At 44.8% G+C, this 21,254-nt stretch overlaps 1 protein-coding gene across 1 annotated transcript in view; it reads right to left on the bottom strand.

Moving 5' to 3' along the window:
- Galnt18 (polypeptide N-acetylgalactosaminyltransferase 18) overlaps positions 1-21,254 on the bottom strand; it is a 315,915-nt gene that overhangs the window by 85,033 nt on the left and 209,628 nt on the right. Inside the window, exons 4-5 of the mRNA XM_070035320.1 lie at positions 3,920-4,103; positions 1,772-1,969 (exon numbers count right to left, since the gene is read on the bottom strand). Of these exons, the coding sequence (XP_069891421.1) occupies positions 1,772-1,969; positions 3,920-4,103 (382 nt within the window). The remainder of the gene's footprint in view (positions 1-1,771; positions 1,970-3,919; positions 4,104-21,254) is intronic.

Raw genomic sequence — 21,254 nt, forward strand, 5'->3', positions numbered from 1 at the left:
TGAGGGTGTATCAAGAATCTAGGTGTTGAAACTCTGTAGCTTCAATGGTCCAAGCTTCAATGGTAATGAGAGGTTGTGGATCCTTCAGAAATAGAGCTTACTAAAAGATGATTAAGTTATGTAGGATCACACACAAGAGATTCATGTAGTTCTGACTAGGTCAGATTAGTTCCTGAGAGAATAGATTGTTATAAAGGCCACCAACATATTTGTCCCCCTCTGTGTATGGGTTTTCCCGTTTCTACTCCTACTATATGATATCATCTGCCTTTGTCAGGGGCTAACGAGGTAGCTCAGCCCAATGTCACATGTTTAGCCTCCAAAACTGTGAACTAAATGAATCTATTTTCATTATAAATTACCTGGCCTCAGGTATTTCATTATACTAACCTGAGACCAACTAAGGAAATAATAGAAGTAACCACAGAAAGCAGAAATCTCTTCCATCCTGTTTTTAATATGAACATATTTTTTTCTTCTGGCAAGGAAAACATAATCTTAGGTAATAATCACCTATTTTCAACTAAAGTTTTCATAATCTTTCTCTGTCTTGGCAAACAAAGCAACACTGGTTTCTAATCTCTTTTACTCTAGAAGTGGCCCCCTAGGATATTTCCATTGCTTCCTGTTGTGTTTAACAGGCAAGGAGTACAGCCATACCTTATCATCAATGCAGATAGAAACAAGGTGGGTGGACATAGCTGTGGCAGGAGTCCAGACCCTAAAAGCAGAGGCTGCAGTTGGGAGTCATTCAGGGGTCTAGCAGTTAAGACAGAGAATTTGAGGCCTTTTGCTTGTTTGTGTGCTTGTTTATCTGAGTCCTATAAAAGAAGACCCCAACACTGTCAAAGTCCATAAGCCCTGTGGATCTGATCTGGCCTCTCTGTTGCTCTAGCATAATTGTGTAGGACTGCCTGGCTCACATTTCTCCATCTAGAAACCTCCTTCTGTGGGACTACGAACTTCCACATGGGTGCTCATTCCCACTCTAATCATCTCTTACTCACTCTGCAGGAGAAGCTCATTGGTATCCTGTCTGTAAAGGAACTCAGACTTGCCCTGCCATGGAGCTTCCACCTGCATGCTGGGGTGGGTTTTCTTTGTCTGTCTTCATTTATGCTCCAGGCTTTGGGGGATAGGCAGTAAATTGGACCCTCAGCACTGAGCATAGCAATTGCCACCTAGCAGGTATCTGATGGTATTGTGTCCACATGAGTAATTGGAAGAGTGGGCCTGGGTTTCTGAATGCCATGGTGGCTCTTTTTAAAAGGAATCATGAGGACTGGTTATAGTGGATACACCTATAATTCCAGTTACTCAAGAGGCAGAAATAGGACTGTCTCACTTTGAGGCCAGTGGGGGACCTCAAATCTATCTTAAAAACAAGTGGCGTATGGTAATGTAGAGGAAGTAGAGGTAGGAGAATTGCAATTCAAGGTCAGAGTTGGCAAAAGACTGAGATTCTATCTAAAAACAAGCAAAAGCAAAAAGGGTTGGGAATGTGGCTCAAGAGTCCTTGCCTAGGAAACTTGAGGCCTAGTACATACAAAACTCAAGGACCTGCAAAACAAACAAAGAAACAACTAATTAAATAAAAGAGATCCTTCAAGCCTGAGAGCAGTGACTAAGGATCCTAATGGAACTCCCCTCTGCCCTCCCCACCCTCTGTCTGACACCCATTCGGGGCTAGAGTTTAGAGAAGGGCTGTGCTGGAAGTAGAGGTCTTGCTTGGATCCCAAAGTAAAGAGACCCACAGGAAAGAATACTCTACCTGATCGGGGCTGTGGAGTTCTCCAACTTCCACCAGGCCTTGGGGGGATTTAGGTAGCGGCACCACAGCTCCCAGTCAAAGCCCTGGGCGGCCAGCGGGTACTCCTCAATTTCAAAGTTGTCGTATTTGATGTTATCAAAGGATGGTGAGATGATCCGCTTTCGGTTCTCCTTTATGCGAGTGAGCACTGGTTCTGCCCTGAGGGGAAAGGAGAGAGAGGAGGGGGTGACTGCGCCCCTGTGGCTGACCAGGGCAGCAGCCTCTCCTGAGGGTAGTTCCCCAGGAGAAAGAAGAGGAAACCCACTGCCTCCCAGGAAGGACCCTCTGTTCGGCTTCTGGTCCTCAGAGGACTTCCAGGTTAGCAAGCAGCTTGGCCACTCCTTTGGCATGTCTAGAACCAGGCTGACAGAGTCTCATCCAGCCTGCTTTGCCTTCCCTTTATTCTCTAACAGAACAAAAATGAAAACGTGAAAGGAAGGAAAAGAAAAAGCTCAAAAGCTATGTATGCATGGCCATATAAGATGATGCTAAGCAAAATGAACCCCAAGATATGAACATACAAGGTGTTTTTCTTTGCTGTGGTTGTTTTTAATGTGCTGTGTGATTTTTTTTCGTATGTTCTTCCCTCTGTGCTATACCCCCTGTAGTCACTGTACTTGATTTTGGTACTCTGCATCTTGTATATACATTTATCTAATTTGGGGAAGGGGAGGGGAATAACAAAATGCTGAAACAAGGGCACAGGATGACCCATTGCACCGATGATACTCACAAGACACTATGTTGAAAATGTACCTTTCAATTTTGTGTGGTGGCAGGGGGGGAGGAGGGAAGGGATCGTAGGAGAAAAACAAAGGAGGAGGTAACAAAGCTTCACAAAAAATGTACTCATTATCTTATTCGTGTAACTGTAAGCCCTCTGTACAGCATCTTTGCAATAAAATAAGATTAAAAATAAAACAAAAAAAGAATGAAGGAACCTACATCTCCTACTGAGATCCAGTGTAGCAACTTGAAAAGGCAGACAAGGAAGGTGGAGGCACATTTCCTCAACTGCCCATGGAGAAATGGGCAACCAGGCTTTTTTAGGGAATCTAGAGGACCCTCTGGGCACCAGGAGAGTAATGTGTTTGCAGACAGGAATGATAAGCTTCTCATTAATAATACATTCAACGCATAATTGTTTATTCAAATCAGCTTGAAATAGTAAGTGTCCCTCTCCTATCCTGGCCATAAATTCAGTACAAATGCTTTTTAAATAGTCACAAATGGCAAGCAGGGACTTCAAGTATAAAAAATGACTCTGCTGCAGTCTTAATTTGGGCCCGTTTATGCCGGCAGCCAGCCCAGGCTGTATGCAGGCCCCAAGAGTCCTTCCTGCCAAAGGATCCTCCTCTCCTGGCTCCTTGGAAAGAGGCAAAGGCTGGCATAGTGGAGCTGGGGAGGGAACAGACCCTGAGGCCAAGAGGCATACTGGGAGAAACAGTGGGAACCTCCTGGTCCCAGCCATGCAAGTCATTCCCAGCATCTGTGCTATCCATGCCCAAGTGAAGCCAGACATGGGGGTGGCACTACAGACCCTAGGCCTGACAGGGACATGGGGAATAGAGACCCAGTCAGTGTTCAGTACCACTGTGACTTTTGCCTGCTCTCTCTAGCCACCTAAACTGAGAAAGGAAGATCGGCTCACACTTGGTTTCACCAGGCAGGAGGCTCTGGGATTGTGTGCCACAATCCTGGCCCTGTGTACCTGTGGCAACATTATGCTACCTTCAAACACCTCTATCATACATCTACCCTATCTCCCAGGTGGGGCATCTGTCACATATCTGCCCCAGCTCTGCTGTGCTGGCTGTTGGACCCTTGTCCTTAGCCAACCAGGTACCCCTCTTCCCAGTCCTACCAACAAAGGGAACACACCAGTCAGCGCCACACCTGATATTGTTACCATATCATAAACGTACTGTGCTTTGACCCCTAGACCCATAATCCTCCTGCCCTACTACGGGACAATCCTGTTGTCTGTGTCATTCATACACCCACACTCACCAGTCCCCAAGATTCTCTCCCTCCTCCTGCCAATGTCTCAGCTCCCAGCATGCTTTGTACTCAAAGCTTTTGACTACCTGGAGACTCTTCCTCACTCACCAGCCTACATTGAACTCCACATGGGCATCGAAGAGTGCCACCACTGGAGCCGTGGCTGCCCTCCAGCCGCTGACCCGGGAGCGGATGAGGCCTTCCTGCTTGCTGTGGCGCACGACTTTGATGAAGCCGGGTTTCTGGCTGTTCACCTTGTCCACATACTCGGTCAGCTTCTCCTTCAGCTCCTCTGTCAGGGAGAAAATATCTCCTTAGCAAAGTGCGAGAGGGGCAGGGATCAAAGGACAAGCACCATGCACACTGTTAGGGTGAACTGACCCTAGCGAGGTGAGAAGACCCACCCTGCCCCTAAGTCTCCACAGTGTCAATGTGGCTCAGTTTTGAAGGAAAAAAAGAGAGGAGAAAACAGTATTTATAGTATGTTAGCCACTTGCACAGGTCACAGGCCTCAGACACTGTCTTTAATTTTCACAACAAGATGACAGCAAAATGAGGGCTCAGAAGAGTTTGTCAATTTCTCTTTCTTTCTGGTAGTAAAGATTGAGCCCAGTGTTTCATGAACACCAGGCCAGTACTCCACTATTTGAGCTATGTCCCCCAGCTTTTCTGTTTCTACTTTGTTTTTGAGAAAGAGTTTTGATACTTTCCCCCAGGTGGCCTTGAACTCACAATCCTGCCTCTGCCTCCCAAGTCAAGGGCATGTGTGCCATCATCACACTCAGCTTTAAGTGTATCAGTTTCTATAATACCAGGCAGATCAAGAGTAGCAGATTTTCTCATCAGCTCAGCTGTCTCCATTGTCTGAGACTTTCCATTGGTCCTCCCAGGATCCCAGAGAAGCCCTTGCTGCTGAGATCTCAGCCTGGGGCTGCCTCTGTCTGAATCTCCATCTTTCCAGGAGGTGGGAAGCAGGCATTGTGCCACATGAGCAGGTGCCCTGGGCTGCTGCCCACTGTTGCTATACCCAGCTGAGCACCTAACACTGTACTTCATCATGACTGGATTGGGTCCTTGGCAGCTGCCCCAACCCTTCCACCTGCGAGGACACAAGAAAGGTGTTCATCAAGTTTTCCACAGGGCAGGCCTAGGGAACCTCACAGTCATCGGGGCAGAATTTTACAGTTCACTGGAAGCAGTTACCTTTCTCTCTGTGCAATCTCCTGTCTGTTCTGATGGAGACCACGCAGCCCGTGTAGAACAAGGAATTTCATGTAAACCACCCTTAAATGAGCCACATTAAGTCCTACTTGTTTTCCCTTCCTCTTCCATTAGTCCAGTTGGACAGACTTTTTTGGGACATAGGCACAGACCAAGTCTTTTCTTACATACTGCCTTACAGTTGAAGGCATTCTTAAATTCTCACTGAGGACTACTCTAGGCCCAATATCTTCAATTCCTCTTGATAATGCCCCATAACTCATGATTTCAAAAGTTTTTCTCAAATTGAACTTCCCCCTCAAGATGTCAATTTTTCTCAAAGGCTTCTAAATTATATGCCCCGCAATTGACTTGAACAACCTGTGCTATACAATACACAAGGAATGAACTAATGGACCCTATGCTCCTGTTAGTGCAGTATAAGGTCCCATAACTCTGCCTCCTTTTGACTCAATTGAAGCTTTCTGCTAACTACACCTTCAAGTTCTTTTCATGCTGTGCTACCAAGTCAGGTCTGCTTCATGTCTTCTCTTCATAGCCATGTGAGTGCCTACGTGTAGGCATATGGGTACAGCTGCATTTGTGTATGAATGCATGTAAACATAAGGGTATATGTGTATGCATATGGGCATGCACACATGCAGTTATGTGCACATACAAGTTTATATGCATACATGTTCACACACATGGATATGTACACACATGCACATAGTTGGACACAAATATGTACACGAGTATGCATGTGTGTGCAAGAGCGTGAATGTGCACACACCTGTGGATGCTTTGAGCCAAAACATAGAATCTTATATTTGGTCCTATTTAATTCAATGTTTGTAAAGATTTTCATCATTTCTCTGGCTGTCTCTTGATTGTTATTCAATGTCTTTCCTATCTACCTTTTTCAGCTTTACAGCTTCTGCAAAAGTGATACGTATCTGGTCTTTATTCCAGCCATCATTTGGAATAATGTGGCCCTTGTCCTAAAAGGTAGGTCCTGGAGAAGGCTATCATTAATACCTTGTGGTCTCTCTACCCTACATGAAAATAACCTGTGATGGCCACAGCTGATTGAGGGAGGCATGGGAACAGCCCTACTTCACAGGACACTGGCCACAGAATCGCACTAGTCAGTATGCTCTAAGCTCCAAGGTCTACAAGCCAGGTAGCAGCAGGCTTCCTAAGACACAGTCTTCTTCAGCCCTCATGTATCTGCTATGAAGTTCTCAAATGGAGCTGAGACCACCTGAGATTCAGACTTTTGATGATAGCAGTGAAATAGGTCCTGCGCAAAGCTTAGAGGAAGAACATAGCTGGTGCCCTGTGACATGATCTAGAGCCCCTGATGTCCCAAACAACAAAAGGAACTTCTGTTTTTCCTCACATATAAACACAAAACCATGTAAGGTATTGTTCCCTCCCCACTTCCCAGGTGAGATTGCTCGCTGCTCATAGGATATCCTTATGTAAGAATAAGGCATTAAATAAATACAAACTGTATGTATTTGTACATATATATATATATACATATATAATAGAATAGCTCCATAAAACATAATTTGTCTCTTTAGCCCTAAACCTGAGCACAAAATTCATCATATTCTCTTTTTTTTCAAGCTTGTGATCTTCTTGCCTCATCTTCCTCATTGATTACCTGCGTGCGCCACCACAGCTGGCTCCCTGTTTTTTCAAAGACTGCTAGGAAGCTCAAAGATAAGTAGAATGACCGATCACAAGAGTTCAATCAGTATTTTTGCTTTCCTACTGATAGTAAAGCTTTGTTTTTTTTCAAGCTCCAATTTAAAAGCTGCATTGCTTTGTACCCTTTTCCCTATGTAAACTGCATTTATTTTTAAAACCTATAAATAATCTTTAATAACATGTCAGAGAAGGGTAGGACAGGAGCATCACTATGATAGGCAAAGGACAGCCATATTTTGTGTTTGTTTCCATATGCTGGAAAAGGGAGTCTGCTTCTTGGTGATTTGTGCCAGATTTAGAGTCAAGAGGAGCAGTCCTTAGCCAGTGTTGACAGAGAAACACAATTTGTATCCTGCATGAGCTCAAGTGTCCTGGGCAGGGGGGGGGGGGAGGAGGGAAGGGTCCCATTAGCCTCCCCTACTGTCACAAAGCCGCCTTCTTCTAACATCTGGGAGATCTCTGTAAACTGGCACCTGCAGAAGCAGTTCTGATGAGATACCCTTGACCCCACATGGGAGAGGGAGAGGGAGAAAGAGAGAGGAGAGGAAGAGGGACAGGAGGGCCAGGGTACTAATATCTCCTTCATGAACACACTCCCAATATCCTAACTTCCTCCCATTAAGTCTCACTTCCTAGATTCCATCGCCACCCAATAGTCACACAAACTAAAGCCCTTGGATATTTAAGAACTGTCCCCTGGAGCTGCTTTGATCTGTTCCCTGCAGTTCCCTAGCTGTCCTCCACATGAGCCACTACTTTTTGCCCCCTCTAGCCATCCGTCCTCCTCTGTACCTTCACATTACCTAGTTGCTAAGTATAAACACCCCACTCCACTCCTTCAGAGAAGGGCTGGTAATTGCCAGTCCCAACGGTGCTAATTTAGAGATTAAAGGCACAGCATTTTCTTTTTATTCCTCTAAGAATGAACAGAATCAGATCTTCCTCAGATCAGAGGATTAACTAGCTTTCCTCTAAAGCCATTTAGGGCCATTGAAACACAAATGCTATGTCAACACACTTTAAAAGAGATATTTATTCCTAAGGATGTAACAATTATGCTGACCATCCACAGCCCTGAGGTAAGAAGACAGAAAGAAGGTGGCTCACCCACAGTAAAGAATCAAATGGGGGCTCTGGACTCAAAGGGCCTCATTGAGACCCCATATTGAGCATGCTCAAACAGCAGGGATTGCAGCATGTACTGTGATCCTGGGTCTGAGCTTAGAACAACTTGATTTGTGCTTTCTTCTCACACAAGACAAGCTTCTATCTCCTGGGCAGTTTATAAATGCCTTCCTTGGGTTCATTCTTCTGTCTTCTACACTTAATGGATACACTTCTGTCTGGCCCTCTTAATAGCTACACCTCTTCAAAGTCAATTGATATTGAAGGAGATTTGTCCTTAAATAGTCCCTTCAGTCAGAAGGCTGATCTGGCCATTTATGATAAGGACCTGGGGAGTTAGATGCTCCACGAAGGAGCCCACAGATGCCTGTAAAATACATCCACAAGGTCTGGTCAAACAGTGTTAACAGTCATCCTGGGAGGCTACAGCATCAATTCAGTCTGATCAAGTTACAGAAAGTCCTGGGATTACCACCAAACAGCCCCATCATGTTACCTCATGCTTTCTGGTTTCCTCTTCAGTGTCTCAGAGGTATACCAGTGACCACCAAAACCCACTAGAAATATGCACTACAAACTTACCGGAGACCCCCAAAGCCAAGCTTTCAACCCCACTAACACCCTCTACCTGCTACAACATTGCTTATTTTCTCCATCATCTGTGCCCCACAATAATGTTGTCAACTGAATTTTGAAGATGCCTGGGTCAAAGGATATAAAAATGTTCTTCTAGCAGGCAGAGATGATGTGTTGGGTTCTAATTGAAATGTCACTCTCATTATAAAACACACCTGATCTCTCACATTTGCCAATGTCTGTTGTGTAAACACTCCCCTATAGCTGATTCAGACTACTAGCCTGATGCCACTGACTCTGAGCGCTGGGGAAAGAATATACTGGATTCATCAGCTTATAATGGTAAGGCAGCTCCAGCCCTAGTCCAGTGCTCAGAGCAGGAGGTGACAGTCAGTGGACACCTCCACCACTTACCATCAATCCCTCCAATTCTTTCTCCATCATTCAACTATATATGATATGGATGTCAGGTACAAGACACTGAGGTCTGCACCTCACTGCCTCCCCGTGGACAATGGTATTCATAGTTAATACTCATCCCTTCAGTACCACAATATGACTTGCTTTAATATGACTTGCTACGGTTTGAGTTATAAATGTCCTTCCAAAGGCCCATGTGTTGAAGGCTTGGACTACAATGATGCAGAGTTCAGAGATGGGTCCTTTGAGAGATGATTGGATTGTGGGACTCTGATCTCATCAGTGGAATAGTTCATTTATAGGTTCATAACTGAATGGGCCATTGGGAGGTAATGGAAACTCTAGGAAGTAGGAGCCTAAAGAAAGTGGTGTCATTGGAGACAAGTATTTGAAGGAGGTATTGAATCCTGGCATCTCTCTCTCTGACTCTGTGTCTGTTTTTCTGTTTCTGTCTCTCCCTCCTTCTCCCTTACCTTGGCACTATGAGTGAGTAGCTGTGATTCACTCCATGTCCTCCACCACGACAGTCTGCCCGAAAATAATAGCTAGGTGACCATTGCTGTATCCTCTGCAACCTTTCCCCATTAGGGAATATTATTATTCCCATTTCATAGACAAGGCAATCAGAAGAGCCCAGAGAGGTTCAAGGATCTGCTCAGTGTCACAGAACAGTGGTAGATCAGGAATGCAAACCCAGGTACCCTAACTCCAGAGACTATTCTATCTTCCAAATGATGAATAGAATCAAGGATCAGAGACTTTAAATAACATAGCCCAAATGACACAGGAGGGAAAGGAGGAGCACAGGGTTCAACTCATATCTGCCTGACCCTAAAGACTATGCTCTCTTCCTTTCTGCCCCTCAGCCCTCCTCAGGAAGCCCTGTGCCTCAGGCCTCACACACAAGTCTTCCCAGGAGTCAGAGCTTTGTGACTCTCTCCTTATCCATGGTGGGTAATTGAGCAAATGAAAATGAGAATAATACACAAACAGAAGCCAGTCGTCTTATAGACTCAATGATCTTGGCAAAAGGCCAAGTAGCTTTTGTATTCCTTGAAGCTATGAGGAGGAAACCCTACCAAGGAAAGGTGGGACCATGGCCCAAAGGCCAGGAAATTACTTAAAGAACATAAATGACTTCTGCTGCTCTGTGGTTTTCAGCGGGAACCACAGGACTTATTAAAAATGCCATGATGGGAGATTGATGCCTGTGTGTTCAGGCAGCATTATCTCCTCTAGTTGAGGAGCACTGGGTACATCTCCCCATGAGCTGCCAGGGAGGACTGACCAGAATTCAGCCTGGCATTGCTGGCAGACAGCAAGTGGCAGCAGCAGGTTGCATCCAAGCTGACAGTCTGAATGTTAGTGCCAAGCTGCCAAGGGGACGTCTTTTCTTCCTTTCCTTTCTTTTTTTCTTTTCTTTTCCTTTCTTTTCTTTTCTTCTCTTTTCATTTTTTTTTTATGCTAGAGCTTGAACGGAGGGGCCTTGCATTCTTGTTTAGCTTTCCCTGCTCAAGGTTGGTGTTCTAGCACCTAAGCCACACATCTACTTCCAGCTTTTTGGTTAATTGAGATAAGATTCTCACAGACATTTTTGCCTGGTTGGCTTTGAACCTCAAATCTCAGATCTCAGCCTCCCGAGTAGCTAAGGTTACAGCTGTGAGCCACCAGAGCCTGGTTCAGCAAAGGGGATTTATGGAGGATGAGTATGTGGGAAGGCCCAGTTGCCAATGGTGGCAAGTCAAAGGCCACCTTGAATTTTGGTGTTGACTTCTTTTTTTTGTGCAAGGTTTGGAGTTACACAGCTCAGAAACATGATCTTAAAATCTCATGCTGCAAACCCAGATTTATAAGTCTCGGTCCAAAATGTCAAGATTCTGAGTGTCCTACAATCTGTCAAGTACAAAGTTTTAGGAGTCTCTGGTCATATGAACCTATGTTTCTTGAAATGCCAGAGTAATTGTTCCAAGATGTGGCCCCCACCTTTCACCGCTTAAGCTCCTGAGCTCCCTCCCCCCACCTGCCACTGTTGATGGCTTACAATGTTCTGGTCCTTTCTTAGTCTTTGCTTCTTCTGGAAGAGTCAGTGCTCATGTTCTCAAGCATGCCAAATTCACTTGTGCCACAGTGCCTTTGTACTGATTGTTCCCTCTGCTTGGAACACTCTTTCCTCACCTGATCTAGTGCAGGTGCTTTAGACAGTCTTCCTTCCCTTTGCAGCTCTCACAATTGGGAACCACAAGAAGAGGAAAGGGAGCTGTTTATTTATTTATTTATTTTTTGCCTTGGGATACATCACAGAGGGCCAGAAACATATTCCAGGTAACTGGAGTTGTGACATTGGGGCCTGAGCTCCTTCCTGCTCACAGGAACATATCTGAACATCCTCCAGGGGGAAGAGTTAAAGCTCTCACAGACTGTAAGTCAGCTCTGCTCAGACTCTGGAACCAGTGGCCACAGGGCTGATTCATGACACAGAGAATGGCGGGGTTGCACACATATATTTACAGCCAGAGCAAGCACATGCCTTGTCAGATGGGAGGTGTGATGCTCTGTTCCTCAGGTCATAGGACACCTCCCAGCAATCTATACTCAAAGAGAAGGGGCGTGCAGGGGTGTCTGGCAAGCCAGAATGTACAGGTTTGGTTCCCAGCCCTCCTGCTTTTATTCTTTTTTTTTTTTTGAATGATATCAAATTCAGCAGTAGGAGCAAGGATACGGGGAAGTAAGGATGCTGAATGAATGGCCAGTGCTGTGATTTACCAACTGTGTGACTGATGACTTCATCTCACTAAGCCTCAGTTTCCTTGTCTTTAAAATAGGAATGTCATCACGGAAGTCCATGGGACAGAGCAGCATGTTGCAAGGGCTTCATAAGTAGTGTCATTATCTGCTCATTCATTGAATCACTTTTACTCCCTTCTTCCTTTTGAAAGGCAGCTGCCTAGGCTACAGGCATGCTCTTACCTCTGCAGTGTCTGATCAAGCCAGTTCTTCAGTGTGCTGCCCTGGGACTTTTCCTGGGTACCAGATACTGCTGCTTCCCCAAGGCCCATCTTGTGGCTCTATATTCAACTCCTCTATCCCCTTCCTGCCTCCACCTACATTGATATTTGTAAGTAGCCCCTTACCAGGCAAGGCCTGATCAGACATTGCAGAAGTGAGAGAGCATGCCTCCAGCCTAGGCTTTCCTAGTATTGACATCGAACTCTTATAATATCTAGGTAAGTACTCACAGTAACTCATTTTATAGTTGAGAAAACCAAGGTACAAGAGGTAAGTCACTTGTTCAAGTAATTAGTTAGTTGTAGATCCTCCAAGTTTGCAAGCTTGGCCTCAGAGTTTCATATTCTTAGCAGAATTTTTCCCTATGGGACCAAAGGTAAGCGATGCATTTAGTGTCTCTACCCAGGCTCAGTGCTCGACACTGAACACCTTGTGATGTAAAGCAAATGGAAAGATAAAGAGCAGCTCTGCCACCAGGCACCTGTGGCTCATGCTTGTAATCCTAGCTACTCAAGAGGCTGGGATATGAGGATTGCAGTTCAAAGCTGGCCCAGGGAGGAAAGTCTGTGAGACTCTTTTTTGGGGGTCGGTCATAGGGCCTGAACTCTGGGCCTGGGCACTGTCCCTGAGCTCTGCAGCTTAAGGCTAGTGCTCTACCACTTGAGCCACAGCGCCACTTCCAGTTTTCTGGTGATAAGAAGTAAGAGTCTCATGGACTTTCCTGCCTGGGCTTTGAACCACAATCCTAAGATCTCAAGACTCTTGAGTAGCTAGGATTATAGGTATGAGCCACTGGTACCTGGCTTAAGTGTGTGAGACTCTTATTGCCAACTAATCGCAGAAAAAGCTGGAGCTGTGGCTTAAGTGGTAGATTGCTAACCCTGAGCAGAAAGAACTCAGCAACAACAAAGGCGCAGAATTCAAGACCCAGGACCTACCAAAAAAAAAAAGAAGAGGAAAGAAAAGAAAAAAAAAAGCGCAATTTTTCTATTTCTTCCTATTTCCAGCCACCCCATGATACAGGTGCCATTATGCTCTTAAATCCATTGTATAACAAAGCAAAACAAAGCTAGGAATTGATGGCCTAACTAAAGATACACAATTTCCAGCAGTGCTATTATCTGATCATTAGTCTGAACTGCTGTAGGGGTGAGTTTATCCCCAGCCTGACTGCTCAGTGCATACATGAGCAACCTACCAGAGCTTCAGGAAGAAAGCAAAAACCTATGAAGAGAAAGGTAGGTCGGGGTAGCTGGAGACCATCTGTGCTCACGTAGGAGGCAAGGCTAGAGCCTACGCCCAGCACTGCTGACTCTGCCCCTGTGCACATCACCTGACAGGGCACTGAACATGTCTGTTTTGTTTTCTTGTATTGCAGGAAAGAGAGGATGATGGATGAGGTCTCTAATGACCAACAATTATACTTTGGTATAGTTTTTCTTCAGTTCCCTCCAGCCTTGTGCCTGTGCCCCTTACAATGCACATTTATTTACTTCCCTGGATTCTCAGCTCCCTGAAGAGGGACATGGGATCTTTCTCTTCCCTGCACTCATAGTACCAGCACAGTCTGAGGGAGGTGAACTCACTCAATGGATTGATATCACATGAAACAATAATCCTTGTATGCAGATTTTTAAAAGGCCAGGATTCATAGATCCCTACAAGTTCAAGCATGGCTCTTTACCTAGATCTACTTAAAGATGTCTTCACTACTTGGGTTCATTGGGTTTGTCCCTTCCAGTCTGCACAGGACCCTGCAAGTCAGGTAGACCTTTTATGCCTTTTTTAGTAGAACAAGGAGGCACAGAACACTAACATTCTTTCCTCTTCATGCAGCTAACAAATGGCAAGGCACAGCTTCAGCCTCTGGGTGAGGATGTGAGTCAGAGAATGGACTCTGCCATCTATCCTTGCAGAAGCCTCCTGACCTGCCTTTGAACCTCTGTATGCTCAGATCCTGAAGGAATGTGAATCATGACAAACATTCACCCTTTCTCAAACATCCTTCCTTCCTGCTGTACACAAGGCTTCCTGCTGGCATTTCCTACCTTCCTGGGACCAGCTGGAGTCATGTAGGTGATAGGACCTTGTCTCTCTATGCCCACTATGGTGTTTGGAGCACTTGGGGTATATATACATATGCACCAGGCTGTCTGAGGCACTTCAAATGATTCATTTCATTAAGCTCTCATCTGTATCTTTTTTGTCCAACGTCATACTGTGAAGCCTTGATCCAAATCTCAGCTGGCTAACTTCAAGTCCAATGTCAGTATCAAGTCTTCTAGAACAACTGCTTTTCATAGGACATGATGTGATGTCACATGAGGTAATGTGGCTGCTAGACAGTGCTCATGTAGGCTGGCCATTAGTGCATTCAACAAGCATGGCCGAGCTTCCCTCCCAGGGCCTGCCAGCCTGTGGATATGCTGTGACACTGAGCAGGCTTGGAGCTAGAGAGTGAGGCTTAGCATTGTCCCCAGGGCAAAGCCACTCATGATTTTTGTAGGACTGGAAGAATTTTGGATTGAGGGGTGCTAAAATCTAGCTTAAATCAAAATTGGGCCTTGGAGAGGATACGGCCCAGGTCCTTGGGTACAGCATACTGGAGTGCCAACATAGACATCTTCCCGGTTATGTGGACTTCTTGTTGCACCTCCAGTTCTCATTCTGTTCTTAGTAAGCTTACAAAGGCAGAGGCCTGGGTCCTGGGAATAGCTACCATACCAGGTACATCTACTGCCAGAACCTGAGATACCAGAACCTGAGGAGGGAGGAGCCTAAGAGGCTCTGCCCTGCCAAGTCTCCAACCTTCACAGCTAGCACACTGCTAGCATCACTTTTGGCTAGGCAATTACTACTTTTTCCCTAGACACCTCTATTTCAGAAACATACATCATCATATCACTGTCATGAGACCTGATTAGAAAACCCAGGAAATACTACTTTCCCCAAATATTGAAAATACTGCTCCTTCTCACTTCTAGTCTCCTCTGTGTTCTTTCATTTCTGTGCTCATCTGACAGCTATTTACTGAGCATTCAGCATGCAGCAGGTCTAGATGAGCACTAGGCATGTGGAATAAGTCGGAGTCCTCCTCTCCATGTGCTCAGTTTAGTGGGAGGAAATCATTAAATGAATAATTTCAGTACATTAAACTGAGTCGAGGTGCTAGTCATAGGGTGCTGTGCAGACACAGGATGGTATGGGATGGGGTAACTGTAGAAGAATCAATGTAGTTTTTCAACATCTTAAATGGATGGCTGGTGCCTTGCTGGAGACATCTAGACATAGGGCAAACCAGACTAAGCAAACAAACATCTTGGGCCTACAGGAAAAGAGGTGTAAGTATGTATGTCATGTTTGGAAAGTGAGAAGTCAAGTACCACCAAGCGAGAGGTATGGCTGAGTGATGGGGATAGATTAAATCAGGGAAAAGCGGGCTGGAGAAGTAAGAGATGGAGAAATTATGAAGAACCGAACATATTTAGGAAGTTGTTGTAACAAAGCTTTTACTTGGGTTTCTCCAAACTGTCTGCTTCCACAAACCCAAGGAGATAGAGGGGAGGCCTTAGCTTTGCCCCCAACAATACAAGGCATGGCTGCTCACTGAGCTCTAGGCATCTGCTGGGTTATGTTTTAAGTTTAGAATCTAAGCTAAATAGATACCTGGTCACCTGGCCTGCCAACACGGGCCTCTTCCTGTGCTCTGAAGGAAAGCAGAAGCAAAGGAGTGGAGGACTGTGTGTAGCCTGTTGAAGCACAGTGTCTCACAGAATGTGGGCTGGGTGCCTCAGGAGCACTGGCTCAGTTACTCTTCACAACAACCCTGTAGGATGTGGAAACCGGGTCTTACAGGCTACTAGGAATGTGAGAAGATACTTTCTGGAACCTCAGAGGGCTTTGGGTCTTCCTGTTTTTTTTTGTCAGGTGGAAGTGTGTCCAAGAGCTATGGAGGTGAAAGGAAATAAACCTGAGAAACTGTCCTATAGATAGGTAGAGGGGATACCACACAGCGAAGGAAGAAAGGGGCAGAAGGAGAGAAAGGGGGACCACTGCATGTAGAGAGGAAGAAAAGGATCTAGGTTCTAAGGGAAGGCTCTAGAACACTGGAGAAATATGTGAAGAAAGGCAAGTCTTCTGTAGACAGAATACATGGCCATGAGCAGACATAAGTGTCAACTGGCTCAGAAGAGATTCAGCACCGTAGGCACAGGGAAATTGTTGTCAGGACACAGTCAAGTGGGAGAGGGCACTCTCTAGCCATGACCACGTTCCTTGGTTGCTGACTTACACAGGGTTGAACAACCCCACACTGAAAGAGTCAAGTCTTTAACATTGACATAGGAAAATGAGGCACCCAAAGAACATGCATGGTACTTTTATTGCTATTTCCTATGGATTTAAAAGAACAAAGACCAGAAGGGCCCATGATGGAGATGGCAGTGGCCATAGTACCCCCAGCACTGTTTGGCTTTCTCATTTCTAGACTGGAATTAGCAAAAACCAGGTCAAGAAAAGCATCATTCAGGTGGGGAGGTAGAGAGAGTTTGCTTAGCAATTAAGTGAGGCCATCAACAGAGGAGAGAAGGAATATGTGAGCCGGTTACCATGGAGAGCTAAGGGATGATAGGGAAGGACCAACGAGTCACAGGAATAAACCTTGAAGGTGGGAACTTCCAGAAAGCTACAGGACAACCAGAGCAGCATAGTAACAAGCAATGAGAACTGGAGGCTGGGATCATCTCTCTGAATTGAAGATTTGCAGGCCGGGCTCAGTGTGTGTAAATGGTGATGTTGGAGCTTATGGGGCTCCCTCCTGCCTGGCTATACATTACCTAAGGCAGGAAATGTCTGGTGAGGACAAAAAGGAAAAATAGAGAGGAGAGATCTGGATATATAATCTGAAGTTGACACTCTGACCAGATGCAGCGAAAGTGGTCGTGTTTCTGGCCCAGATGGCAGCCTTGTAGGAAGGCACATGGGGAGGACCCCAGCTGCCTAGGCACTAAAGGGAAGCTTTTGTTTCCTTCAAAGCAGGATGCTTAACAACTCGCTGAGCTATGCTTTCCTCTCTCAATGGCTAGAAGGAATGATGCCACAGCTTGGTACACTTTATGCATCTTGGAGATCTCTGAGGGGCTCATTAAAACCCAGGAGTCTTAGTTATAGAAAAATGCACCCATAACACACACACACACACACACACACACACACACACACACACACACACACACACACACACACACACACACACACACACACACACACACACACACACACACACCTTTCAGAGGCCTACACAGTCTCCAAAGACCGCTCCTGGTTTTCCTGGGATTCTGCAGACCATTTTAAAACCCTTTGCTCTTTGGGGCTGGTCATCCATGAAGCACTGTTTGGTGAGATGGAGTGCTGGGAACTGGGGGTGAGGGGGTCTGGTCCATTCTTACAGCACTTTTTTTTAAAGACAAGTGAGGCCAGGCGTACAGAGTCTGGCTTTTAATAGATTTCTAAGAGTATCTGGGAAAGCTGAGTATGATGTCGTAGATTATGAGTGATTGTAGTTCTTTTTTTTCCCCCGCCTTTTTGTCATTATTTTTTATTTCTGTACCCTTTGTCTTACATGTAAGTTTATCTGATTTGGAGAGGGGAAGGGGAAGCATAGAAATGGTGGGGAAAAGGGTGAACTAATTCAGCAGTGATACTCATTAGACACTATGTTGGAAATGAACTATACAACTTGGGGGAGGGGGTAAGGGGTTTGGGAGGGAAAATCTGGGAGAGAATGAAGGAGGGGGGTGACACTGTTCAAAAAGAGATGCACTCCTTACCTGACTTATGTAACTATAACCTCTTTGTAATCACCTTTACAGTAATTTTTTTTAAAGTGGCACCCACTTCTGGTAAAGCCAGTGATACATGAAAACAGGAAGAAAGAGAGGCTCTAGGGAAATGAGAGCCTGGAGAACTCTTGAAGGGCTCTTATTTTTAAAATGTCATATAGAGGAAATAGGAAGGATATTCGAAATTGCTGTGATTAGGCTTTGTGAGAATATTAAGGCGACCAGCCTGGGCTTCTGATTGAAGCCAACAGCATGTTGTGTGAGATGCCAGAGAGAAAGCGAAGCTCTTTACCTTCCATTCTCCAGCCCAGCCCCACACCCAGGAGGATAATACTTGATTTGAAGGGAAGAGGAAGGAAATTAACATTTATTAAATAACTGCTATGTTCCCACGGCGAAGTGCTCCAAACATTATAGGTATTATTTAATCTTCAAAACAACCCTGAGAGGAGTGATTGGTATTTGCATTTTATTGGTGAGAAAGCAGAAGTGTTAAGCAATGTGTCTGAGGTTGAATACTTAAGAAGTTGTGAGGCTGGAGCCAAATCAGAGTATCTTTTCTTAAAGTGTGTTTTCTGGGCTCACTGTCTTTGATCTCTCAACCTCAGAAATGTTGGGATGACTTGGGGGTCAAATCCACCTCATTCCTTAGCTAAGAAGCAGTGAGGGATGGCAAGAGCTGACTCTGGCCAGAGCTAGCACTTACTGTATTGTCTTTATTCCTCCTCCAATTCTCATAGGAAAGATGCTTTTTCTTTAACATGAGAAATCCAAAGTCCAGAGTCATCAGGGAAACTCATCAGCCTTTTTTTCACATTCTTTTTTTAAAATACATTTAAGTAGTTGTACAAAGGAGTTGCTATTTAACAAAGTTAATGAATGCATCTTTATCAATATCACCCCTTTCAACAGGCTCACCCATCCCTCCTGTATCCATCCCTTTCCTCTTAATTACATAATATAAACATTGGATACTTGTATGTGAGCGTATACAAATGTGTTCACTGAAACATGGTAGGTACAAGGGTGATCTCAAATAGGCTTTTTTTTTGGGGGGGGGGTCCTGTCGTGGGGCCTGAACTCTGGACCTGGGCGCTGTCCCTCAGCTCTTCAGCTAAAGGCTAGTGCTCTACCACTTGAGCCACAGCGCCACTTCCAGCTTTTTTCTTTTTGCTCATGTGGTGCTGAGGAATCCAACCCAGGGCCTCATGCATGCAGGCAAGCACTCTACCACTGAGCCAACTTCCCAGCCCAGGCTATTTTCTTAGAAAGCCAAAATTAAGCTTCATCAAAATACACCAGGAAGTTGGTACTCAAAAGGGGTAGGGTGGGGTCAAGGGGAAAGGAATAGACAGATAAAGAGGAGAAGAGGGGGATTATGCACAAGTCACTAGCCATTCATTAACAGAACCAGGATTTGAATCCAGGAAGTTAGGTTTCTAGCCTTGGGCTATAAATTATTCTACTAAAAAGGAATAGAGAGAGGGTTTGGCCTCTAAGATTGCCTGTCTCAAGGCCAAGAGATCACAATTTACAACCCAGGGCACTGAGATCCACTGGAGATCACATCTCTGAACTTAATAGGCGGAAGAAAGGGCTAGAAGGCCAGGTGAAAATGTGGAATTTTATCCCATTCAGAGGGGATTTATTTGCACTAGAGGATGAGATTTAACAAAGACACAAGCAAGATGAGAAAGATGTCCCAGGTATGTGACAGCAGCAAGTAAAAGTAGCACAAAAACAGAATGTGATGCTTAGAGAGGCTGAGGATGCCCCTGGGCTAGGACTGAGGGTAGCAGGCAGGGGAGAGTGAGTTGGATATAAAGACGGAGAGAAAGAAGGAAGTACCAACCTTAAAGAAAGAGCTTGCTAAAAAAATAAAAAAAGAAAGCAATTGCTATGTTCTTAATGCTGTGTCCCCCAAATTCACACGTTGGAAACCCATTCTCTAGTACGATGGTAAGAGAAGGGTGGGCTTTGGTCATTGAGATGCGGCCCTGGGGGAGCAGCAGCTGAGGACTGGGTTTGGTGCCCTGCTCCTAATGAATAGAAACTGGCATTAGTGGAAGTGACCTATTGCCACTTCTCTCCTGGATCATTCCCTCTGGAGGAATCTATCTATCCATCCCAGGACAGCCTGCAGATGATGTGTCCTTTAATAACATTTCTGTATCCTCAGGACCCAACCACACAGATTAGGCATTGTTGGATTCCCAGCACTCAAAACATGGTGTGTCATAATAAATACTTATTGTTTTGGCTTGTTAAGATTGAAGTCATTTGTTATGTGGCAGTAGATAATGAATACAGCAATCATCAGACAAAATCCCTCTTTATATTCTTAGGATTAGATGAAGTCTAACCCTAGGAAGGTTGCAAACATAAAACAATGAGATGGAGTAATTAGGGACCAGAGAATATGTGTGTAAATGCATCTTAATATCTCCTGTTGCTGTAATAAAGTACCACAGGTTGGTTGGCTTGTAAAGAACAAGAATTCATTTCTCAGAGTTGTGGAGGTTGGAAAGTTTACAGTCAAGATTCAGTGCCAGATGAGGACCTATTTACAGGTTCACAGATGGTCATCTGCTTGCCATGTTTTCACAAGGCAGAAGTACTGAAAAGGTTCTCTGGGTCCCTTTTAGCAGAACACTAATTCCACTTGTGCTTGAACACTCCATTCTCATAACCCAATCACCTCTTAAAGCCCCAGCTCCTAATATCATCATACTGGGGATTCAGTTTGACACATAGATTTTAGAGGCATATAAAAATTCAGCCTGTGCTGTGCTAGGGGCTCACACCTATAATCCTAGCTACTCAGGAGGCTGAGATCTGAGGATTACAGTTCAAAGGCAGCCTGGGTAGAAAAGTCTGTGAGACTCTTATCTTTAATAAACTGCTCAGAGAAAGATGGAAGTGTTGCTATGGCTTAAGTGGTAGAGCTCTAGCCTTGAGCACAAGGAGGCTCAAGGACAGCACCAAGACTCTGAGTTCAAGCTCTAGGACTGGCAAAAACAAAATTAGCCTGTAACAAAAAACATTTATCACTGAAATTTAGTTTTCTTCTCTTTCTTTCCTTCTTTCTTACCTCCTCTCTCCCTCCCTTCTTCTCCCTCTCTCTTTTCTTCTTCCCTTTTCTTCTTTCCTTTTCTTCCTTTCTCTGTCTTTCCTTCCTTCCTTCTTTTCTTCTTCCTTCCTTTCTATTTTTTCAGTACTGGGGTTTGAATTAAGCTTGCTTGCTTGGCACTCTACCAGCCCAATATTTTGCCAGTTCTTTGGAGATGGAATCTCACAGGTTCTTTTTATTTTGTTTTGTTTTTTAGCTTTGAACCACTTCCTAAGTAGCTAGGATTACAGGCATGAGTCACCAGTGCTCAGGTAATATTGAAACTTAGTACTGAATCTGAGAAACTTAAAAATTTCTGAGAAATTTCCTTATTTTTAACACAAACAGAAACTTTTAAAAAATACTGTGTATAGACCAAATAAAACATTTGCCAGAAAGTTACCATTTTGAGCCATCTGGACTAGTTGCTTGAAAAATTGGGGCTGGA

Source organism: Dipodomys merriami, unplaced genomic scaffold (genome assembly GCF_024711535.1).
Source record: "Dipodomys merriami isolate MVZ:Mamm:240054 unplaced genomic scaffold, mDipMer1.0.p SCAF_25, whole genome shotgun sequence".
Classification (NCBI taxonomy): domain Eukaryota; kingdom Metazoa; phylum Chordata; class Mammalia; order Rodentia; family Heteromyidae; genus Dipodomys; species Dipodomys merriami.